This window comes from Chlorocebus sabaeus, chromosome 10 (genome assembly GCF_047675955.1).
Source record: "Chlorocebus sabaeus isolate Y175 chromosome 10, mChlSab1.0.hap1, whole genome shotgun sequence".
In the NCBI taxonomy this organism is placed as follows: domain Eukaryota; kingdom Metazoa; phylum Chordata; class Mammalia; order Primates; family Cercopithecidae; genus Chlorocebus; species Chlorocebus sabaeus.
Genome location: NC_132913.1, coordinates 1,030,412 through 1,048,736, shown reverse-complemented (window position 1 = coordinate 1,048,736; position 18,325 = coordinate 1,030,412). Strand labels below are relative to the sequence as shown.

Below are 18,325 nucleotides of genomic sequence, written 5' to 3'. Positions count from 1 at the left end.
CCACCCTCTGTACCTCTTCCCTCTGCTGACTTAAATCTGTATCTTTTCACTGTAATAAACCATAACCATGAGTACAACAGCTTTTCAGAGTTATACTCATGGCCCTGGATTGTCAAGCCTGAGAGTTATCTTCGTGACCCCTGACTCATGAACCTACCAGCTTCCTCTTAGTTGCTTTCCACTAAGAGCTGCACTGTTTTTGGTGGTACCCTTAAGGCATGGAGTTCTCCAACTTTTTGTTTCAAGTAAAAAGTCAGACTCCTCCAGCAAAGCTGCACGGCCTGCCTTTCCCCGGGGCAGAAGCCCTGCATCAGAACAGAGCCGGGTGTGGGGGCCTGCTTTTCCCGATAACATCCCCCCTCTACCAGCAGACACTGGTTGGCTGGCAGTCCCTGGTCTTCCTGTCTCGCCCCTCCTGTCATGGAACATCCATCCCGTGAGTGAGACGAGACAGGGGACACTGGGGCCGCGGCATCCCAGCCTGCTGTGCCTGGAGCAGGCCTCCACCCTGTAGTGTGGGTTGGATGTGGAAGTGATCCCAGACTTCTCAGCAGCACCTGCCACTAACAGAGCTTCTGCAACATGGAGCTGGGGATGAGAATGCCAGCAGCCTGACCCCAGTCCTGCTCGGCTTTCAGACCTCTCTCCCATCCTGCGGTCTCCTACTGAGACTCCCGGAGTTCTGCACACCGTGCTCGCTCCCGGGTGTCGGCCTCCGTGCGGGGCATCCCACCTTCTGGGTCAGGCTCCCCCTACCCACCCCACAGTCAGTTTTGCCCGGAGACTCCTCCGCTCAGAGTCCCCCTCTACCCCCGCCAGCTCACAGTTTGGCCCCGGGGACTCCCCGTCCCCACAGTCAGTCTCATCAGGGCATCGCTTCATCTGTGCAGCCTCCTTGGAGGTCCTGGAGGCAGAACAGCGCCCCGATGTTGTGCCTTGTGCCTGTGCCCTGCCTGACACCATGCTGTGGTCTGGTATCACCTGTCCATCCTCTCAGCTCCCCGAGACTCTCCTTTCCCCTTTGACAGGGTTGAGAGTTTCCTTTCGTGGGCTCCCCACACCAGCCATGCCCTGGTCATATCTCTCACTGCACAGACGATTGCTGTAGGCCAGCCCACCTGTCTCCGCCACTAGACCCATGGGCTCGTCAGAAGGGAGGGCCTGCCTGAGCCTCTGCATCCTCAGCCCTGCGCAGGGCATGCCGTGGAGCAGGTGCTCAGCCCGTTCTTGAAAGAATAAAAGCTGTGGGGTTGGAATGGTTCATCTCCCCCGCTGTAAAAATAACATCTGGAATAATTAATAAAATAGCTATGCATAAAGTGCTGCCATGTGCCCTGTGCCTTTTGGACATTATTTAATCCTAACATGAGGCAGGTCTGATTGCCTGTATTCTCCAGGTAAGGAAACTGAAGTTCAGGACAGTTAAGCACCAACCTAGCAGGTGGTAGCATCTGAATTTGGACCAGGTCTCCAGCTTCTACAAACATTCACTCACGACATTTCATTTGGGCCGTACACAAGCCCGGAGAGACTGGCAGAGCAGGTCAGCACCCCTGTCTTTCCTGCTGGCTGTGTCCACGGAGGCCCTGGGAGGGTCAGGACCTTGTTCCAGCTCACGGATGAGCCGAGGACAGCAGCAGTCGGAAGGATCACAGCGGCCAAGAACCGTGTCATCACCCTTCTTCTTCGTGTGGCCCACAAAGTGTCGAGCTCTGCCCTGCTGCTTTGCAGACAGACTGGAGCCCCCCACCCTGTCCACCCCACCCTCTCGGATAGAGACCGTGTGCAGCCACCCACTCAGGCCCAGAGCACCTGCACGGTGGGCGAAGGGCAGGCCTCGGCAGTGCAGCAAACTCCCCAACCCGCAAGAACCGCGCCAGGTTCTGGCTGAGTTCTCACCCCACTCCCAGCTGCCCGTCTCGTGGGAAGATGTGAGCTTCCTTCCCCTGGGAAGACACAACAGCCTGAGCACCAGCGCTGCACGGCTGACGGACACGAACCAGGGCTGCCGCGGAGCTGGCGCCAGCACCCTCCTGACAGTTGGCGCCACCGACAGATGCATCCAGATTGGTGTCCTCTCTGCCCTGCATTCCCAGGTCACAGCTGCCAGGGCTGGAAAGGCACATGCTGGCCACTGGCAGGTCCTATCCCAACCGCCCTTTCAAAGTGCAGGCACTTCTCCGCTCCACAGCGGTCAGGACTCCGGTGTTCGCAGCACAGAAAGCTGGTGGACGCAGGTCCTGCCTGCCCTCCCACAGCTCTGCAAGGGGACCCGGCAGGGTGGTTTTTTGGTGGTGCAGCAGAATGAACTCACCCCAAGGAGCTGAGTGAACAGCCCGAAGTTGGAACTAGGGGGCTGCCCAGGCTACACCGAGGGCCTGATGAAGCCCCTCAGGCCTTTGTGGGACAGAAGCCTCTCCCTCTGACAATGCCCCCCAGAAGCGCACGCATGACAGAGACCCAGTAGCCTCAGCTGCCATCCGAGAGGGTCTCGTTGGAAAGACTGCACCGTGGCAGGGCGTATGATGCTGACTCCCGCTTCCCTTTCCCGTGTGGCTCTGCTCACCTCCACGTGCACCTCAGTCCCCTGTCTACCGAGGGAGGCCCCATCACGAGGGCATTTGAAGGTAGGGATGTGGGGTAGGGACACCACCCTGCGGCCCACTGCACCCCTGCTTGGGGCGCTGTAGCCCCCACACTCTGCCCTACTTCCCATGGGCTATGTGCCCAGCTTGCGGACACAGACAGCCCACCTGGGGGAAGCTGTGTCCTTGCGGCGGGAAGTGTCGGGCAATGTGGAATTGGGAGTCCGAGCAGCAGCTGTGTGGATGCTGGCCGTGGATGACGGACAGCTGGAGAGGCTCCCAGAACTGGGCTCGTGGAGGGAGCAGAGCAGAGCCAGCTCCCAGAAAGCCCCTGGCCACGGGCAGCAGCAGCTGCCTAGGCAGACTTGGGACACGGGTATCACCAGAAACACCTGCTCTCCACAGTGCCCTGAGAGGGGACCCCTCTCCATGAAGGGTACCAGAGACAGTGACCAATGGCTCCTCCTTCCTCAGCTACAGACAGGCCTGATCCCACACACTTCCCACGTGAGAGGCTGCTCCCTCCCTGGGGCACTGGCCCAGCCGCTCCTGCGAGTCCCTCTGAGGATGCCCTAGAAATGTGGGCTGCTTTGAGAACCCTCATGGGGCCAGGAGGCCGACCCAGCAGTAGGGAAGCCTCCCGCTGGGGTGAGGGCTTGGGACCTCCCTGAGATGCCACACGCTGGCCCCAGACCACACGTGCAGTTACAGCGTCCTGTTTCCTGCTTGCAAAGATGGCACTCAGTCAAGGAGCGCTTTTCAGGGGGAAGAACAAATCAGTATGTTAAATGTACACATCAATTATAAATGCATTTTCATTTCAAAAGTGTTATACTGTTTTTTTAAAAAGTGTATCCTAGGCTGGGCAAGGTGGCTCACACCTGTAATCCCAACACTTTGGGAGGCTGAGGTGGGCAGATCCCTTGAGATCATGAGTTTGAGACCAGCCTGGACAACATGGTGAAACCCTGTCTCTACTAAAAATACAAAAATTAGCTGGACGTGGTGGTGTGCACCTGTAATTCCAGCTACTCAGGAGGTTGAGGCAGGAGAATCACTTGAACCTGGGAGGAGGAGGTTGCAGTGAGCTGAGATCATGCCACTGCACTCCAGCCTGGGCGACAGAGCAAGACTCCGTCTCAGAAAAAAAAAAAAAAAAAAGTGTATCCTAGATCATGGAAAGGAGGTGTGTGACAGTGGTCCCTCTGCTCAGAGATTGAGGGTCTCCTCCTTCAAGTTCCAAGGCAGACAGGCAGCCTGCGCCAGCCTGTGGGGTGTCCCCCAGGAGCAGAGTGGCTGCCATGCCCCACCTCACAGGCCAGGGCACTGGGCCCCCAGGCAAGGCTGTCTCTTAGGGCAGCAAAGGGGGTGACCCTCCCTATAGGGCACAGAAAATTTCCCTGCATCCTAAAGCCTCCCAGCCCTGCCTGCATCTCTCTGCCCCTCTGACGTGATGTTAAACACCCAACAAAACAGCGTGTTCTTGCCCCAACGTGCCCCAGCTTTGTCATCACTCTCCCATTACTCTTCAGGGAGCTCCAGGAGGTGGGCACACTGAGAAACAAACTGAAGTTGGGACACTGAGAGGGGTCACGGAGCCAGAACGCAGTCTCCAGATCCCAAGGGAGGGTGGGAAGAGGTGCTCTCGACGGGGGCTGGGGACCCAAGGAGGAGGGGGACAGCAGGGGAGTCCCCACCAACTGTCCTCTCCTCCTCTGCCATTGGGGGGGTGCACAGGTGGGCAGTGCCCCCAACTAGCTTGGCTGGCATGGAGGGTCTGAGGTGCCCAGGGCTCGTTCAGCCTCTCCAAGACACAGCTCCCATTCTGTCCGCCAGCCTCTGTCCGCCAGCCTCCAGCTCCAGGACCGGGGCCAGTGCCTGGCACCTCTCCTTCAGGGCCCACCACCCCTGAGCCTCACTGCCCCACCCAGGCCTGTCTCCTGTGCCCTGTCTTCCTGTCCCACTGACACTGACAACCAAGCATGTCCCCTCGGGGCCTGGTCTCCCTGCAGACCGGGAGCCAAGCGTCATGTGACTGGAACCCTCACTAAAACATGCACAGAGCCCCAGCTCCACTCAAAGCTCCAAGCCCGGCACCAGACGGAGGAAGAGACAGGATCACTCAGGTGCTGTCCTCAGGACCTGGGGATTAGGAGCAGAAGCCTCCCTGCCGTCCACTGGTTCCTGGGCCCTGAGAATGCCAGGCAGGAGGTGCCTGCACACCCATATGGGGAGGGTTTCCAGCGCCAGCGCTCAGAGCCTTCCCTGAATTCTCAAAGGCTGCCAACCTTTACTACCAGGAGGGCTCAGAAGCCCCTGTCCAGGGGCTGCAGGTACGTCTTGCTCATGGCCTGACCTCCCCGGCACCCAGCACGGGCCTGGACTCTAACAAGACTAGGTAAATGCTGTGTGGGGACGAAAACACCGGACTTGGGGGTCGAGTCGGTATGCTGGGGCAGCACACAGGGTGGTTCAGACGCGATCCTGGCCTGAGGCCCTGCTGCCCCATGGGGTAGGTGGGAGCAGCCCAGAGTGCATCTCTCCACAGGCCTGCTGCAGCCCCTCTGAGGTCGGGAAGCCTCACCCTTCAGGCCAACGCCACCCACCCTGTGCAGATGGCCTGCTCCCACCCTGGAGACTGGCCTCGGCCCACCCTCCCTACCCACCTGGGCAGAGGCCCCGTGTCCTTGGATGACTTTCCTTCCTCTCCTCTGGAAGAGCCCCTGCAACCACGTGGCTCCCTCAACCCGCGGCCTCCACTCAGCTGGTCAGCTTCGCCCACGGACAGACCCCAGCCCAGTGGCCCAGCTCCAATCCCATACACTCCTGAGGCTCCGAACTAGCCTCTCAGAGGCGCTGTGGGGAGGGTCAGGGCACACAGGCCCTCGTGCCAGGGGCAGTGAAGCCAGCACAGGGATGGGCGCACTGGCTGTGCTGGCAGAGTGGTCTTCAGGGCCGCCTTCCATGCCTGACTCACCCCCAAGTCTCTAAGCCAGCACTGTTCCTGTGAAGCCTCGTCTGACGTTTTCTAAACTCTAGAACTCAGAGAGAAAGGGGACCTGGGTGGACCCAGGGAAGGACAGGACACCGAATGTGCCCCTGCTTCAGGGGGTCAGGCCCTCGGAGCCAAGAGTGGGGGTGGAAAAGCAGCTGAGGCCACAGCATTGAGCCCTCAAGGTTTGCAGGTAAAAAGGAACATTCCACAAACGTCCGCACATGTGACTGTCACAGCCATCTTACAGAGAGGGACCCCTATCCCCGTTTTACAGATACGAAAACTGAGGGATGAATGATTAAGTCACACCAAATTTGCACAGTGATGATCTTTTGGTGCCTCCAAGTCTGAGGTGGTGACGAAACCTCCTGTCTTTCAGATGCCTCTGGGTGCCTGTGAGGTCTCACTCATTTCCCCCGGCATCCTCTGCGTTGAGGCACTCATACTCCAGCTGAAAAGCAGATTCAAGAGGAAGCAGGAGGCCGGGCGCAGTGGCTCAAGCCTGTAATCCCTGCACTTTGGGAGGCCAAAGTGGGCGGATCACAAGGTCAGGAAATTGAGATTATCCTAACACGGTGAAACCCTGTCTCTACTAAAGACACACACAAAAAATGAACCGAGTGTGGTGGCGGCGCCCGTAGCCCCAGCTACTCAGGAAGCTGAGGCAGGAAAATGGCGTGAACCTGGGAGGTGGAGCTTGCAGTGAGCCAAGATGGTGCCACTGCACTCCAACCCGGGTGACAGAGCGAGATTCCGTCTCAAAAAAAAAAAAAAAGAGGAAGCAGGAGACATCTCTGGTTACTAACATCACCCAGTTTGTCAGATTAAACTCAGGCACTGAGCAGTGTCCGGAAAGGCCAGATTCCTGGGAGGGGAAGGGTAGCCTGCTTCTGGAGGGTGCAGCTGGCTTTGGGGCAGGGTGTCCAGCAGGGGCGAGGCTGGGGAAGAGCCTCAGAGTCGCCTTGACTGGACCCAGTGTGTCAGGAATCCACACGGGGCTCTTAGCCTGCGCACATCAGAATTACACCCAGGCTTTCCCTAAAAGACCTGCTCAGGCCTCCCCTGGAGAATCAAATCTGGGGTCTGGAGGGCTTGGCACATGTCTATGGATATGGTGGAGACACACCCTGTGCATCCACCAACCGGTCAGGCCCTGCTTCTCCTGCTAAACATACCGGTGTCACGGAACTCGACCCCGCGGGCCCCACAACTCCCACCTTATGACGGATCAGGAGAAGAAGAAGCCTCTCTGGACTCATGTCTGAGCACAGACCAACATGCATTGCCCCGACCACAGAGGCCCCATCAATGCCCTGCACCAACTGCCTGAGTGTCCCAGCTGCCTGGCTGTCCAGCTCTGGCCTGGCTTCCTTCCTCCTTCTGCTAAAGACAGATCCCTGACCCTAGAGTTGCCCCCGCCCCTCCTGAGGGCATCCATCCAAGCAAAGTCCAGCTTCCGCAAGCCCCTCTCACCAGGCCCGAATCCTGCCCTAAGGCCCTTCTCTCTCACCGTCCCATGTCACTCTCCCCACGTGCACCTCCCCACAGCGAGCCCCCGCAGGCAGGTTCCTGAGGGTCTTGGAGGGAGGGCGCTGGCCTGGGGGCGCTGAGAGGGAGGACTGGCTTACGCTACACAGCCAAGCGGGGCAGGAAGGCTGGCACAGGACCAGCAGCCTGGTCCTGCCTGGCAGTCGGTGTGGGTGGCTCCTGGGAGCCCAGCACCCGAGATGAGGTGACTCGGGTTGTAGGGGCCTCAAATGACCGGTCACCCCAGGCTGACACTCCCCAGGCCCTAGGCCCTGGCAACACCAGCCGGCAAGGACACAGCACTGATGACGCACAGACAGGCTTGGTTCGAGCTGAACACTCAGCTGAGGAAGCCTGAACCACTGGTCTCTGTGAGCCTGGCTCATTGCACTGCCACCTGCTGCCCCAGGATCGTCCTGGGCTCCGTGCGTGGGGCACCCAGGGAGCAGATGCAGGATCGTCCTGGGCTCCGTGCGTGGGGCACCCAGGGAGCAGATGCAGGATCGTCCTGGGCTCCGTGCGTGGGGCACCCAGGGAGCGGATGCAGGATCGTCCTGGGCTCCGTGCATGGGGCACCCAGGGAGCAGATGCAGGAAGGGGCTTATTTGAGCTCTCAGAGAAGGTCCTGGGCAACAGACCTTGAGGTCTGCAGGGAGATGGCCGCCTTCTGGCCGAGGGGCCCTGGCTGGATCGAGGTGTAACTGATGCACAACAAACTCACACACTGGAAGCACGACCTGAGGGTTTCGACAGGTGCAGAGTCAGCAGCAAATGTCCACTGCCTCTGTCCTTCCTCATCCGCCCTCTGGCTCCCGCCCACCCTCACCTGTCCCCAGGCAGCCACCTGTGGGCTTTCTGTCACTGTAGGTTCGCATTTGGGATCACACCGTAGGTCTGGCTTCTGCCACTGGGCCTGGTTCCCTGGAGGCCAGTCCGGACTGGTGGGTAGGGCAGCAGCTCCCTCCCTGCTAGTGCTGCTCTGTGGATGTGCCACCCTGTGAGTCGCTTTCAGCTTTTCTCACAAGCTTGAGTCCTTGCACAGAGGCAAACTGCCACACCTGACCCAGCTTCTCCCACCGGCCACATCCATGGTGCTCTGAGGAGGATGTTCTCCTGGTCAGCGTGCCTCTGTAAAAACACACTTTCTTGGCCAGGCGCAGTGGCTCGAGCCTGTAATCCCAGCACTTTGGGAGGCCGAAGTGGGCGGATCACGAGGTCAAGAGACGGAGTAGCCAAGTACCCTAAGTGTCAGGACATACATGTACCAGAGTGTAGGACACACAGTCTATGAAAATACAAGGACCTGCCACTTCAGTGACGGCTCCAGGCAGGCAGCAGGGGTGTCCAGCTGTCTGGAACATTTTGAAATACCCCCTTGAAAGCCAAAGTCATGCTTGGCACACACGATGCTGGGAGGGCCTCTGGATTTTTCAGACAACATATTTTCCTCTTGGGTGTGCTGCTCCTCTGACTCATTTGCTGGGTGACCCCCAAGGCGGTGCACCTGTGTGGGCCCCTGGCAGGTGCAGGCTCTCCGAGTGGTCTGCCTGCACGGGGAGGGACTCTGCCACACGGCTGTCATGCCCCATGGATCCCACGGTGCCCAACGTGCTCGAGCAGATCTGTATGCTGTGTACAGTCTGCACCAAGTGCCACCAGGAGTCACACCTGGGGCCTTGGGGTCCTCCTCCTGGGCTTGGTGGAGACTCGCTGCATCTCGGCTAACAGAGTCTGACTGGGAGACCCGGACAATCTGAGGTTCCCAGAATGAAGTGGGCCTTTTCTGGCCCAGTCCAGCACCCATCATCAGGGGAACCTCATAGGACCAATCCCTGGGGACACTAGGAGGCATCAGGCAGTGACTCAAGCACGTAGCTCCCCTGCCCGCCCCACAACCTGTGTCCTCACGGGGTATTCCTTATGACCGATGTCCAAGAGGAATAAGTATGAACTACGTTGTCGGTGGCTCGGCAAGGCACACTCACACGGCCAGAAGTGGACTGCTGTGGCAGTCAGAGCCCTCCCATGTGGACAGCAGAAAGGAGACCCTCTGAGGGGCACAGCTGATCTCCCTGTGGTGTGCATGGGGAGGCCTCAGGTGTCTCAGGACCTACAGGGACCTGAGGCAGACACATGGCAGAAAGTATGGAAAGTCCTCTCCGAATAGATGGGAAACTGGAGGACAGCGTGTCTCTGCAGTACTTTCCCAGGAGCCTCCCAGGCAGCAGCAGGCAAGGTGGCTGCCCAGAGATGTCCAGCGGCTTCTCCTCCAGCCACACTCTGCCTGCTCCCGGAGCTTCTGGGGCCAGCTGGGTGACTCAGATTCTGCCCAGGCATCTCAGATTCTGTCCAGCCACCCTCCTCTCACCTGGGCAACTCCTTGCCGCCCTTGCTGTGGGTGCAGCAGAACCAAGGTCCAGGGCTCACCATTTCATAAACACACTCACATTTCCTTATTTCCTTCCTTCCTTCCTTCCTTCCTTCCTTCCTTCCTTCCTTCCTTCCTTCCTTCCTTCCTTCCTTCCCTCCCTCCCTCCCTCCCCCCTTTCTTTCTTTCCTTCCTTTTTTCTTTTTCTCTTTTTTTTGAGATGGAATCTCGCTCTGTCACCCAGCCTGGAGTGCAGTGGTGCTAACTTGGCTCACTGTAACCTCTGTCTCCCGGGTTCGAGCAATTCTCCTGCCTCAGACTCCCAAGTAGCTGGGATTACAGGTGCCCACTACCAGGCCCAGCTGATTTTTGTATTTTTAGTAGAGATGGGGTTTCAACATGTTGGCCAGGCTGGTCCCGAACTCCTGACCTCAGGCAATCCACCCCCGACTCCACCTCCCAAAGTGCTGAGATTACAGGCATGAGCCACTGCACCGACCCACACTCACATTTTCTAATAAAACCTTCACACTAACCCTGAAAGGTGTGGAGGGCGTGGAATCATCACCCACATCTTTCAAAACAAAGACCCAGGTGGTTATGTGACTGTCCCAAGATTGTACACCTCCTCAATGACAGGGTCAGCATTTGAAGCGGGTCTGAGCTCTTCCAAGCCATCTCCTGCACTTACCAGCCCAGGTTCCTGAAAGGCCGCCTTCGGGGCTGTCGGGCCCTCTCCACTCTTGATGCCTGTATCACTTCATTATCGCTGGGGGTGGGAGCTGATGCCAGGCTCTCAGAGGGGCTGAGGGCAGGGCTCCTGCAGGTCTGTCCTGGGTCACCTGGCTTCCTGCCTCTTTCACCAGAGCTCTCAGGGCCACAGAACTCCGACCCCAACCTCCAGTCTTCAACTCTGGGAGAAGGTGACTGCACAGCCAAGTGGGGCGCCCTCTCGCCCCAACAGCCCCACACAGGTCTGCCTCCCCCTGCACCTGCAGCTGAGAGCTGGCGGCTCTTCCCCGCCTCGCCTTTCATCCAGTTGCTCCAGCAGTCGGAGGCCAGCACCACCAGCATCGCAACCGCCCTCCTGCTGGCTCACCTGGGGAGGTGGGGCTTGGCAATCTGTGGCCGGCCACCCCGACAGTGCCCCGGAGCCCCTGCCCACTTTGGGGTTCCTGTGGGGGCAGCGAGGTGGAGGCGTCCCAACTGAGCAGGTCTGGATGGCGAGCGGACCCGGAAATCGGGCCAGAGAGGGGGCACCCCGGGCAGGAGCCCAACAGCCCCGACCCTAGTTCCAGCTCCTTGTCGCTGCTGCGCCCTCAGGTACCCTTAGCCCCGGGAATAACACAACAGCAACCACTTCTCCCGCACCCACCGGGCCGGCACCAGCCCTCCTTCCCGAAACAGGCGGTACTGCGCCAAGCGGCAGAGGCTCCGAGTGCCCCGCGCGCCCAGGCCGGTCCAGGCAGAAGCTCCGAGTGCCCCGCGCGCCCAGGCCGGTCCACGCAGAGGCTCCGAGTGCCCCCGCGCGCCCAGGCCGGTCCACGCAGAGGCTCCGAGTGCCCCACGCGCCCAGGCCGGTCCAGGCGCGGGGAGGCCGGTTCAGGCGCTCGCCCTTGCCCTCGCCCGGCGCCGCCGTCCCTACCGCCCCCAACGGAGCCCCCTTCTTCCCCGCGCTCGAGGGGGCCCCACTTCGCAGGACGCCGCCTCCGGTCTGCACGTCGGAAGTTGGGAGCGGCGTGGAGCCGCGAGGGTGTCCCCACCCACCGGGTGCCCAGGGGACGGCCCGGGGCGCAGCGGCCAGCGCGGGCTGTGCTCCTCCCCACCTGCGCAGGGCGCCGCGAGCCCGACCGCAAGTCCTGGACGCCTGCTCTCACCTTGAAGAAGCTCCGGAGGAAGTGCACGACGCTGAGCATGGTGGCCGCCGGGGCGCACGGAGCCCGGCCGCAGCACTACGCGCCTCCCCGCGCTGCCGAGCCGGCTCCACCGACACCGCCCCGCGCCCCGCCCTAGGGTCCGCCCCGGCGCCCGCGCTGGGACGCTCCGCCCCCGCAAACCTGGCCACTCCAGGCGCGTGAGGGTCCTGAGCGCGTGCAGGCTCCTGCCCCGCCCGCCCCCGGGCTTTGGTCACCCGCGGGACTGGGCACGCACAGACATACGGCAGAGCTGACCACAGACCCGGCCCACGGGCCCCCGGGATCATCCCGCCCAGCCGAGCTCCTGGGCCGCCTGGGAGCCTAGGAGTGTCTTCTCAGAGAGAAAGCAGCAGCCGTCTTGCATTTGCACGTCTCCAATTTGGCGCGGGTTCCCTCGGCCTGCCCTCCGCACCGGAGACTCAGGTGCCTCCGCCCTCCTGGGGGCAGGGGCGGCCTGTCGGCTGAGTTGTGGTTGTCAAGCTCCGAGAACTTTCAGAGCTCAGTCCGCCCAGCGTTCTTGTTTACCAATTGTGGAAACGGAGACCCAGAGAGGCTCCGCAGCGCGCCGGCACTCACACACCTGCTGGGGACAAGTGTGGACTAGGATATCCGGGACCTAAGTCTTGGCTTCCAGCTCCCTCTTGTCTCCCACCTACCTTTCCAGGTATGTCCTGCAGATAGGATGTACGTGAATAGTCACACCCATAACCATTCAGGAGCGCAGCTTTCTGCTAAGGGGCAAAGGGAAGTCCTCGCTGCTTTCTTTGCAGGGGTTAAGGAGGCGAGGCCTGCCCAGGAAACATCCTAACCAGCCCTAGGAAGGTACTATTTTAAAATCAGAAGAAAAAAACAGTATAATAAAATAATAATGAGTCTAGCCTGGAGTATATTCATCTTTATATGAATGCAGTTGTAAACTCTAATTTTAAATGTTTTATTTTATGCAGGAAGAGGCCCACGAAGGTTAAGACCCCAGGGCCCCTGTGCAACGTACTGCAGCCCTGTTCCGTCCACCATTTCTGGGATCAGCGCCCCACGGAGGGAAGGCATCTGCCCAGACTGGCTTTTTGCACCCCCGCTCAAGCCTTGCACCCACGCCCAAGTCCTAGCCCCACTGAACGCTATGCCTGGTCAGCAGTGCGTGTCCAGGGGTGCTGGTAGTGTGCGTATTTTCCCTATAACCAACCTGTCTCTGCCTGTCTCCAGGCCCTCAGAGCAACCAGGCCAGGGCGAGAAGCTTGGGAGATAGAAACCCAGAGGACGCACTGTGGGGCCATCTGAAGATCCTGCGTCCCCTGTCCCACCCTTTTTGTCACCCAGGGTCCATGACTGTGCCAGAAGCACGTCCCTGAGGCCCATGGTGGTGGGAGGAGGGTGTGGGATTGGGATCTGGCCACCTGGCCGTGCTGCACACCAATTGTGTAATCATGATCATCTGCTCTAAACACGTATCTTTAACATTCGAAAGGAATGACCGTCTGGTGGGGTTGCCATGTAGAGTACGTGAGAAATTAAATCTCACAGGTGCTCAGCAAAAGTTAATTCCCTCCTCTTTGAAGGCTTAAAGCGCTAATCCCCTGGAGGGTCCAGTGAAAATACACACAACACCTGGCCACAGGTTCCATTGTTATCTGGACTCCTCTGTCTGACCAGTGGACAGCCCTGGACCTGGGTTCTCAGACTTGAATCAGAACCACGTAGAGGGCACCATAGAGCTTAGGCTGCTGCCCCCCACCGCTGCCACCCTGGCGCAGGATCTGGGGTGGGGCCTGAGGATTTGCATTTTAACGTGTTTCCAAGTGACCCTGAAGCTGCGGGCACTGGGACCACACTTAGAGAACCCCTGGTTCAGGCTCTGGGGCCTGGGCCAGCCTCCCTGTGTAGCAGAGGATCAGACCCCAGCTTGGAGGATAACCGTCACGGTGGCTCCATTCATCAGGCATCTGCTGTGTCCCCACATGCCCAGATCCCTGCCACAGCACAACCTCCCTGGAGGAATGACATCCAATGCTCGAGGGGAAATAAGTCAAAGGTAGTTTATGTCTGTCTTTTCCTTCTGGCGAACATGGTTTTAGGAGGATTTTACTGTACTGTGGTATGCTCTCTCTTTTGCCATTATTAAAAATAAGAAAGACAGGCCTGTTTGATTCCCTGAAGGATTTGTACAATAGGGTCTCTAGTCGGTGGAGCTTCCCATGTTTAAATATGACCCCGACTTCATGTCTGCCACATATGGCAATTAAACAGGTTCAGCAGCATAGGGGGGTGAAGTGAGTGGTAGGAGAGAAAAACATTGCAGCAGGTGCCAAGTGGCAGGGAGAATGTGGGCACGGGGTGGACTGATGGAGCTTACAGGGGCCTGTGCTTTCCTCCCTGGGTAGCCTGGGCCACTCGCTTTACTTCGCTGACCCAGGGACCACAGGCTCACATAGACACAGACCTACACTGCCAACTGGGGCCTGAGTCACAGAAGACAGAAATTTCCCATGGCTACTGAAGCAGGAAAGGGAGTTTTGCAAGAATATGGAGTAAGGCCTAGGCAGGTGGAGGGTGCTGACCTGGGAAACAAGCAGCCAGCCAACCACGGCAGCAGTGGCAGCCAGAGCTCACCAGACAGACTAGCCACTAGGGAGGCTGGGGCTGGTGCCTCTCCCTGAAGCTTTGCTCATAGACTCTGGCCTCCTGTAATCTCTGCCAACAATCTCTGGGTCCCTGGTCCTTGACCAGCTCCAAAGATGTAACGTCCAGGACCACCCACGTGTTGCTGTCTGACTGCTGGGGGAGCCTTTGTGAGGAGGGCATGAGCCTTCAGCTAGCCTGGTGGGAAGCCGGCCTGCTTGTACAGCTGTCACAGGTGGGGGACAGAGATCAGGGACACGTTGGAAACAGAATCTTAAAAGAGCTCCTCAGGTCAGAAAACTGGGCTGACCCTGAAGATGGCATTCTCTGGGGTGCATGTATAGTGCCGAGTTCAGACCAAGTGATCCTGACAGCGGGCAGCGCCTGCAGAGAGCCAGCTCGGACAGACAGGGAGGGGTGGTGGCAGGTGGTCAGCCACAGACAGGCGCGGGCACGCTGGTGTTCCCTCTAGGCTGGACCCAGGAGGAGGCAATGCCCAGGAGAGGGGCTCCAGGAGAGGGGCTCCACTGCTCCTCCCCAGCTCTTCAAGTTACACTCCCTCCCTCCCTCCCTCCCTGCCTCTCTTTCTCTCTGCTTTGCTTTTCTTCCTTTTCTTTCTTGCCTCACTCTGTTGCCCAGGCTGGAGTGCAGTGGCACCACCTCACCTCACTGCAATCTCCACCTCCTGGGTTCAAGCAATTCTCCTACCTCAGCCTTCCAAGTAGCTGCGATTACAGGCATCGACCACCACGCCCAGCTAATTTTTGGGGGTTTTGTTTTGTTTTGTTTTTTGTTTTTTTTGAAACGGAGTCTCGCTCTGTCATCCAGGCTGGAGTGCAGTGGCGCAATCTCGGCTCACTGCAAGCTCCACCTCCAGGTTCTCGCCATTCTCCTGCCTCAGCCTCCCGAGTAGCTGGGACTACAGGTGCCTGCCACCGCGCCCGGCTAATTTTTTTTTTTTTTTAGTAGAGATGGGGTTTCACTGTGTTAGCCAGGATGGTCTCAATCTCCTGATCTCATGATCCGCCCTCCTCGGCCTCCCAAGTGCTGGGATTACAGGCTTGAGCCACCACGCCCGGCCTTTTGTATTTTTAATAGAGACGGGGTTTCACCATGTTGGCCAAGCTGGTTTTGAACTCCTGACCTCAAGTGATCCACCCGCCTCGGCCTCCCAAAGTGCTAGGATTACAGGTGTGAACCACCATGCCTAGCCTTGAGTTACATTTTCATGGGGACTTGGGACAATTGGAAGTGCATCCACGGCACTTGCAGACTGGTGATCTTGAAATGATAGTGTGTGGGAGAGGCGTGGGCTTCCTTTAAGGGCTGCCAGAGCCAGGATAGGGGTGCCTTGTGTTGTGACATAAGGAAGCTCCCCTACCAGGATAGACAGAACAGCTGCCAAAGAGGCGGAGCCAGGCAGGGACCATAGGCCTGTGAAGGTCTCAGCAGAGCCCCCAGGAGAGTCCAACTTGCTGCAAGCAGAGTCCATGGCTCTGCAGGTCCAGGAGAACTGTTTGTGCCCCTTGCCCCACTGCCTGCCAGCTGCCCCCAAAAAGGACCAGAGAATCAGAGTAGCCCCACTCCAGACGAGGCGCAGGCACCATGCTGTCGCCATCTGCTGCCCCTCTTTCCATCTTTCCATCTGACTTCCTGCGTGACCCAGCATCCGGGCTGCCTAGGGCCGAGGGAGACCTGGAGAGCCGTTGAAAACGACAACTGGCAGCACGTGGGCATGCGTTTGAAATGCACAGAAACTCACACGGAACAGACAGGGAGCGGGAGGTGAGCAGAGCTGCCTGTATTTCTCTTATCCCCTGAGGAAATTGGGGTTCAAAGGAGTAAAGCACCTTGTGTGTTGGCTCCAGGAGTGAAGCAGGAGGGGCCAGCCTCCAGGAGGACCGGCACAGTTGGGTCGGGGACAGGGGAGCCGAGAGTGCAGGGTGTGGTCAGGACCTGGGGTGGCTGAGCCGTGTGAGGTGAGCCCAGAGCCCCAAGGTCTCTGAGATGCTGCACAGAGGGGCACTGAAAGCAGCCAGGATTTGAGGAGGAGAAGGGAGGAGAAGGGGGAGGAAGGCTCTTGTGCAGACCTGAGGTGTGGGGAGGGGATGTTCATTGACCCCCCGCAACTCTCCCCCACAGGACTCTGGCCAGGCACCACCCTGGAGGCAGCAGAGCGAGGAAGGTCTAGTGGGGATACGTGAGGGTGATGCCTTCAGGGAGCTCTGCTGTACACCTGTTACTTCCCACCCTCAATCACACCTCTAGGGCCTGGGAGCTGCTGGGGACACATTGACTGGAAGGGGCTTGGGGGCACAAGGAGTGAGAGCCGGAGAAGGGCAGGGCAGCCCAGGGATTGGCAGAGCTGGCCTCAGAAGCTCCTGGTCCCACTGAGATTCAAGTACCCCTGCCTCTTCCCCAAGTTACAGACAGAGTGAAGACAGAGGAGGATTCAAGCCCAGAGCCCGGGCACTGCCCTCCTTCCCTGACTGGAGTGTATTCCTGGCAGGGTGGCCTGGAAGGGAGCCCCCTAGTACACCAGCTGACCTACTTCTGCCTGGACTGAGAAGCCAGTCCTACATCACTCAACCTGAACACGGGGGAGGCAGGGCAAGAGGCAGGAGGGTCCTTCTATGACCAGGACCACCCCCAGGGCCCGTGCTGCGGCAAGGACCCCTGCCTCATTGTGCCCCTGCTCCCCACATCTGCACGTGGACAGGACTGAGGTTGCCCCGTGTAAGGACCGTGGAGGCTCCAGGCTGGGAGAAAGTGGAAGGTCCCAGAGCCTCTGAGCCTGGCTCTGCTGCCTAATGCTGGAGCGAGTCACCTGACCCTCCTGGCCTCAGTGTTCTCATCTGTGAAGGGGGCTGATGATAATGCCAGCCCTCAAAGCTGTTGTCTTCACCCTTGGCCTTCAGTGTCATGGTCGTGAAGCCCACTCACCCCTGACCTCGATGGTATGTTTATCAGCACTTTTGGGATAATGATCCTCCCCTCCCATGGTGACTGTGAGGGGCGTGAGTGTGGCCAGCGTGCAGCCGAGAAAACAGATGTGAGCCCTCTCACTTAGGAAGGGAAGGTGGGACCAGCAGGCAGGACTCCCTGTGGGCACCTGTTGAGGGGCCTCACCGGGCTTCATGGCCTCAAGGGTAAGGATCAGGGTTGCTTTCATTGACTCATCTACAGTGTATAGTTATTTCCAATCAACTCAATACAGCATTCAGGCATTGATAACAGTCTGCTTTACCCGCCCTCAGAGGACTGTTGGAAATAAATCAACAAACAGAAAATTACAAGATAGGTTAAAGTGCTATTAAGGTAAAATATTCAGGGCCCAGGGAGGGAAGAATGTCCTGAGTGGCCAGGGGAGTCCCCACTGAGCCCTTGAGGCTGAGAGGCTTGGGGAGGTCCAGGGAAAGAGGGTCCCTGTAGGGGGTATGTGCAAAGGCCCTGGGGCCACAGCAAGTTTAGTGAGGCAGAAAACTCACATACACGGCCACACTGTAGGGAACACAGATGAAGGTAGGGGAGATGGGGTAGAAGCCAGGGTGGGGCAGAGCAAGAGGATCCTGGAAGCGGGGAAGGAATGTGGAGGACCCTAAGGGTCGTGGGAGGCCTCTGAGCTGGCCGGGGAGGAAGCAGAACTTTTTTTTTTTTTTTTTTGAGACGGAGTCTTGCTCTGTCCCCCAGTCTGGAGTGCAGTGGCGCGATCTCAGCTCAGTGTAAACTCTGCCTCCCGGGTTCACGCCATTCTCCTGCCTCAGCCTCCCGAGTAGCTGGGACTACAGTCGCCCGCCACTACGCCCGGCTAGTTTTTTGTATTTTTTTGTACTTTTTTGTATTTTTAGTAGAGACGGGGTTTCACTGTGTTAGCCAGGATGGTCTTGATCTCCTGACCTCGTGATCCGCCCACCTTGGCCTCCCAAAGTGCTGGGATTACAGGCGTGAGCCACCGCACCCTGCCAGGAAGCAGAACTTTGGAGACCCATCAGGAGGCCTCAGGGGAGAGGGCAGTGGTGGGAGTGACCGTGGGACTGAGGTGCATTTTGAATGAGGTCCCTTTAACAGGAAATGCTGGTGGATTGGGTGTGGGGTGTGGGGTTTGGGAAAGGGAGGACCCAGTTTTTGTTTTCGTTTTTGCTTTGAGACAGAGTCTCTCTCTGTCACCCAGGCTGGAGTGCAGTGGCGCGGGTCTCAGATCTCGGCTCACTGCAAACTCCGCCTCTCAGGTGCCCGCCATTCTCCTGCCTCAGCCTCCCGAATAGCTGGGACTACAGGCGCCGTCACCACGCCCAGCTAATTTTTTGTATTTTTA

The 18,325-nt window shown here is 58.6% G+C and overlaps 1 protein-coding gene across 3 annotated transcripts in view; it reads right to left on the bottom strand.

Moving 5' to 3' along the window:
• ARHGEF4 (Rho guanine nucleotide exchange factor 4) overlaps positions 1-11,431 on the bottom strand; it is a 209,577-nt gene extending 198,146 nt beyond the window's left edge. For 2 of the 3 annotated variants that reach the window (XM_008019143.3, XM_073019577.1), the window contains exon 1: positions 11,353-11,431. In XM_008019143.3, the coding sequence (XP_008017334.3) occupies positions 11,353-11,391 (39 nt within the window). In that variant the 5' untranslated portion in view covers positions 11,392-11,431. The remainder of the gene's footprint in view (positions 1-11,352) is intronic. The other variant, XM_037986345.2, reaches the window with a different exon arrangement.
• Positions 11,432-18,325: the final 6,894 nt, after the last annotated feature.